At 56.6% G+C, this 5,820-nt stretch overlaps 1 protein-coding gene across 1 annotated transcript in view; it reads right to left on the bottom strand.

The window, feature by feature from the left end:
* Positions 1-1,031, bottom strand: part of LOC102042379 (toll-like receptor 13) — a 3,169-nt gene extending 2,138 nt beyond the window's left edge. The window contains 2 exon segments of the mRNA XM_031065509.1: positions 1-11; positions 13-1,031. The exon segment at positions 1-11 is cut by the window's left edge and continues 1,776 nt beyond it. Of these exon segments, the coding sequence (XP_030921369.1) occupies positions 1-11; positions 13-1,031 (1,030 nt within the window).
* Positions 1,032-5,820: the final 4,789 nt, after the last annotated feature.

Raw genomic sequence — 5,820 nt, 5'->3', positions numbered from 1 at the left:
TTTGGTTCCGGCAGCCACCCTATGCAGCCCAAATCCCGCAGCCGATTGCCAGACACATCCAGGGCACCCAGCACTGGACACTTGGCCAGAGCCCTGTTGGGCATTGATGTAATGTTCATGCGCTGCAGCTGCAGCTTCTGCAGCCTCTGTCCTCTAAGCTGCTTGCACAGGTATTCTAGGCCACTTGTGTTCACCTGTAGCCCTGACACATCCACCTGACGTGGGGAGATTCCAGCCACGCGCAGCAGCTGCACTACGTCCAGCAGGTTCCCAGCCAGGTGCAGGTGTGTCAGGTTGTTCAGGCACAGGTGAGAGAGCAGGGCAGGGTCCGAGATGTTGTTGTAGGACAGGTCGAGCACACGCAGCCCTGGGGGTATCACCTCAGGAGTGGCCCCTGAAAGAGCTCCCAGGGAGTTGTTGCAGAGGTACAGGACCCTCAGTGTGGGCGGCAGCCCCGGGCCCAGTGTTGACAGCATGTTGTCACACAGGTCGAGCACGTCTAGGTGTGTCAGATTCCCCACAGCCATGGCCACAGGCTCCAGTGCGCTGAGCCGGCCACCCCGCAGCCAGAGCCTGCTGGGGGCAGGCAGCGGCTGGAAAGCCCTCGGGGCCACCTTCTGTAGCGGATTGTGGTCCAGCCGCAGTGTGCTCAGGTTGCCCAGCCCGGTGAACACACCTGTGGCCAGCACTGAGATGTTGTTGTGGGCCAGGTCTAGGTGAGCCAGTGCTGACAGCCCTGAGAAAGCCCCTGGGGCCAGGAGTTCCAGCTGGTTGTGGGTCAGATCAAGGGTGTAGAGCTGCGGCAGGTGGGCAAAGGCACTGGGGGGCACCTGGCGCAAGATGTTGACAGAGAGGTTGAGGGATGTGGCAGTGGAGGGGAGGTCGCCCACTGCAGCCCTCACGGTGCTCAGGAAGCGCTGGATGCAGCGGAACAGCCCAGGGTCCCATGGTGCCTGGATGCAATTGTAGGGAAAGACCCCTGCAGGCACCATCACCAGTGTCACCAGTGTCACCAGCGGTGGAGTGCACATCCTGACTCACCCTGGGGAGATCCTGGATGCAGTAGGAGAGAGAGAGAGGAGGTTGAGGCATGTGCTTGGTACCATAGAGACCCCCTTCAAGGCCCAGGGACTACACCTGGGGCTCAGGGATCCCCACCACCCTAGGGATCCCCCTCGCAACCCAGGGACCTCACCACCATCCCAAAGACCCTACTCAGGGCCCAGAGAACCCTCATCCACACCCCACCAGAACACCAGGATCCCCACTCTGCGTGCAAGGACTCCTTGTCCACACCCCAGGGACTCACACATACACTCCAGGGATTCCCTTCAGAGCCCAGAGACCCCCTCCATCCATAGCCCAGGCAGACACACCCCAGGGACCCCCATCACAGCCCAGGGGCCTCCCCCAGGGCCAAAGAACCTCCACACACCCCAAGGACCCCTTGCCCCCCAGTCCCGAGGGATTTTGGGGACCCCTTGCTCCCCATCAAGTTCCCACCGTGCCACTGCCTCTGCTTTGGGTGATTTTGGGGTTAGAAACGGGAAGTTTGGGGTATCACTTTTTGTCACCACTGCCCCACCCACCTCCCTGTGACGTGGGTGGGGGAGGCCCCTGCCTGGACGGATTTAAAGGTCCCCGGGGGGCTGGCAGGGGTACAAGGTCACACAGCTGGGTCGCCCCCCTGGCAGGCTCCCGGAGTCTGGGGGGGATCCCTGGGACATCCAAGCCTCTTCCCTTCCGGACACCCAAGCCTCTTCCCTTCCCTCTCCCCCACCCCCGCGCCGTGCCGTCCCCCTGCTGCCACGTGCTGCTCTTTGTTCCTCTTCCCCTTCCTCAGACTGAACCACCTGGTTTTGGTTCCTTCGGGGGAAACACTGGGCTGTACTGGGTTATACTCTCTTATACTGGGGCTGTACTGGACTGTGTTGGTCTATACTGAGCTGAGATGGGTTGTGCTGAGTTACACTGGAGTGTACGGGGTGCTGCTGGGCCGTACGGCGCTGTACTGGCTTGTACTGCCCAGTACAACCTGGGACAGAGGCGCCGTCCAGGTGCTGTGCAGGGGGCGTGGCCTGGCTTGGGGGCATGGCCTGGCTTTGGGGCGTGGTCCGCGAAGCATCGGGGCGGGCCCTGTCGGGAGTGTGGGGGACTGGAGAGTGGGGGTCCATCAGGATGAGGGGGCATATTTGGGTCCGGAGGATTATAAGCCGGCTCGGGGGATTTGGGTACTGCAGGGACTGGGGGGCATGGGGGAATTATGGGGGTGTGGTGGGGGGGCTGCAGGGACTGTGCTGTGCAGTGGCCGCAGCTGGTGATGCATAACCCTCAGCAAATGTGGGGTGAGTATCCCCCATCTTCCCCTCAGGCTGATGGGCTGGAGCTGGAGTACGAGATGGTGCTGACCAAAGGGGATTCCTTCTGGACACAGCACCTCTCAGCTGATGAGTTCAGTGCTGCTGTGACCAGGGGAAAGACATTGCGAGGGGGACTGGCGTGCATCGAGATCGGGGGGTATATGGGGGTATGGGGGTCTGAGGAGGCTTATTGGGGTCTAGAGGGTCTGGAGGGGCTGAAGGGATTGGTGTATATCAGGGTCTGTGGCTGTATAGGGAGTTATGGTGGTCTGGGGGGCTTCAGGGATTGGGGATGGGGAAGTATATGAGGGCCTGGAGGATTGTTTAGGCGTTTGGGGGGTTGGAAGGATTGGAGTGCATCAGTATGGGGAATATCACAGAATCACAGAATCACAGAATTTCTATGTTGGAAGAGACCTTTAAGATCATCAAGTCCAACCCATGTTCTAATACCTCAACTACATCATGGCACCAATATATTGGAGGTTATTGAGATCTGAGGAAGCTGAAGGGGTTGGGGTACAAAGGGGAATGATGGTGGGGCTGCAATGCAGGGAGCATCTGTGGATAGCCTGGTGGGTATTGGGGGTTTCATGGGGTGAACCTCTTTTCAGCCCTCTCCCCACCTTCTCCAGGCATCCTGGAAACAGACATCACCTTCCTCCTCGTCTTCATCGTCACCCTCATGTTATTCATCAGTGAGCAGCTGGGGGGAAAATCTGAGCTTCAAGGGGGCCTGGGGGGAGGCAGTGTTTTGAGAGATCCGGTGCTCACCCCGCCAGTCCCCCCAGACCTGGTCTCAGGATGGCAGCTGCTCCACACCACCTGCAAGTTGTTCATGGTGGCTGCCAGCATGGAGTGTGAAGGGGGAGCTGGGGGGCTCTGGGCAGGTTTGTGGGAGCCGGCAGCAGCTGTGAGGACTGGAGAAAATTGGGGTCTGGGGAAGTTATATGGGGATTTGGGGGATCTTCAGAGACTGGGAAGTGTCGAGGTCCAAGGGGCATATTGAGATTTGATAGGGCTGCGGGTTCTGGGTGCGTTTGGGCGGGCTTTCACAGCAAAGTATAGGGGATATGGGGGAGCACAAGGGGACTTTGAAGTCATGGGAGGTAATGAGGGGCTTGGGGGAGTACAGGAGGTGTGGGGGTGCACAGACCCTCCTGTGGGGGGTGTGATGAAGGGGGGTACCCAGCCCTCCCCATATCCCCATGCCAGCTGCTCCCCCCACCCCATCAGCTTCCTCATTTTCCTCATGCTCATCCTGCTGGGCAAGTGCTTTTCCATCACAGGTACTACGGAGGGTATGGGGAGGTGGCTGGGGGGCACAGGGGCAGCTGTGGGTCACTATGGGACAGTCAGGGGTTCCTATAGAGCATTTGGGGGGGAGGGTGGAGTAGTTTTGGGGTTCTCTATGGGGCACCCACAGGGTTGGTGCTTTCAGGGGCCACATCAGACTGGAGAGCTCCATCCAGCTCTCCATGTACATGACCCTATACAGGATCGCCCACATCACCCTGCTCACCTACAAGGCCCAAGTGACGCCCCTACACCCACTTGTATTTGTGCAGTTTAGAGAGGGTTTGTGGGTATTTGGGGGGTATTTTGGGATGCAGGGGCAGTTCTTTGACCACCATAAGGTGCTTTATAATTGTAAGGTTCAGGTGAGACCCATGTGCCCAATGTTACTTCTGACCCTCTGGAAGGGACCTCCAGGTCATATTTACAAGAAGTGAGCAACAAGTACCATGATCAGAGCTAGAGAGGCCCTGGCTCCAGCCAGGTGTGGGAAAAGGACAGTGGGGTCAGTTGGACTGTGTGGATCCATAGCCTGGCACAGCAGAGCCACAGGAGCACGAGGCTTTAGTTGACATGGGTGCACAATGCACCCTGATGCCATCATGCAGGGGCAGAATCCATCTCTGTTTCTGGGATGACAGGGGGATCCCAACAGGGACTGTACTGCAAGCTGAAGTGCTCCTGACTGGGCATGAGTGTCAGAGAAACGCCATTGTTGCTGGCCTAGAGGCTCTGTGTATCCTTGGCACAGATCACCTCAGGAGAGGTATTTCAAGGACCCAGAAGGACACCATTGGGCTTTGGGAGAGCTGCTGTGGAGACAGAAGAAATTAAGACAGCTGAATCCCTTGCTTGGTCTTTCAGAGGACCCTTCTGCTGTGGGACTACTGAGGGTTGAAGAACAGCAGGTACTGATGACCAGCACAACAGTGTCCCATTGGCAACATGGCACCAACTGGGACTTCAGGACCCCATCCATGAACTGATCCGTGAACTGGAGAGCTGGGCGTGCTCAGCAAGACACGCTCACCCCTCAGTAGCCCCACATGACCCCTGCCTGAGTCCTGTGGAGAGTGGACACTGACAGTGGACTGTCATGGCCTGAATGAAGTCACACCATCACTGAGTGCTGCCATGCTGGACATGTTGGAACTTCAGTATGAGCTGGAGTCGAACGCAGCAAAGTGGTGCCACAGCAGAGGAAGCTTTTGAGAAGGGGGAGGAGATAATCCAGATCCTCCTGATGGCTGGTTTTGCCATAAAACAGAGTAAAGTCAAGGGACCTTGAAATTCAGTTTTTAAAAGTAAAATAGCAATATGGACATTGTCAGTTTCCAGTGGATGTGGTCAACAAAATAGCAGCAACATGCTTTTGAACAAATTAAAGAGGTGATTGTTCCTACAGTAGCTGTTGAACCAGTCAGGACAGGACAAGGTGTGGAAAACATGCTCCACACTGCAGCCAGGGATAATGGTCCACCCTGGAGCCTCTGGCAGAAGGAACCTGGGGAAGTTTGAGGACTACCCTATGGTTCTTGAGTCTGGGATACAAAGGATCTGAAGCCAGCTATACCCTTACACCACACTGCAGGTACTGGCAGCTTATGAGGAGGTTCCATCTGTTTCAGAAGTGATTGGCATCAAAGCACAGCTTCCACTGGCACCCGACTGCCAGTGCTGGGCTGGATGTTCCAAGGGAAAGGCATCTTGGAAGTCATTACGAACTGGCCCTGAGGCAAAGATTTCATATTATCATCAGAAGGGGAAGAGGTGAAGGTGGCACATGCTATGGAGGCCTTGACTACCAGAAAATGAAAAGCGTCACTCTTTCTTTACTGATGGTTCCTGCCATATTGTAGGGATGCATCAAAAAGGGAAAGCTGCTGTATGGAGTCCTACATGACAGCTTGTGGAAGTCACTGACGGACAAGGTGGATCCAGTCAGGTTACAGAGCATAAAGCTTAAAGCCATCTAGCTGGCTTTGGATATGGCTGAATGAGAGACGTGGCCAACACTCTGCACTGACTCATGGATCGTGGCAAATGCTCAGTGGAGCGGCTGGAACAATGGAAAAAGGGCAATTGGCAACACAAGGTAAACCCAGCTGGGCTGCTGGACCGGGGCAAGATGTCACTGCCCAATGGATAAGCTGGTTGTGAAAGT

The sequence above is a fragment of the Geospiza fortis genome, unplaced genomic scaffold (genome assembly GCF_000277835.1).
Source record: "Geospiza fortis unplaced genomic scaffold, GeoFor_1.0 scaffold272, whole genome shotgun sequence".
Classification (NCBI taxonomy): domain Eukaryota; kingdom Metazoa; phylum Chordata; class Aves; order Passeriformes; family Thraupidae; genus Geospiza; species Geospiza fortis.
This window is presented reverse-complemented; position numbering and strand designations above follow the sequence as displayed.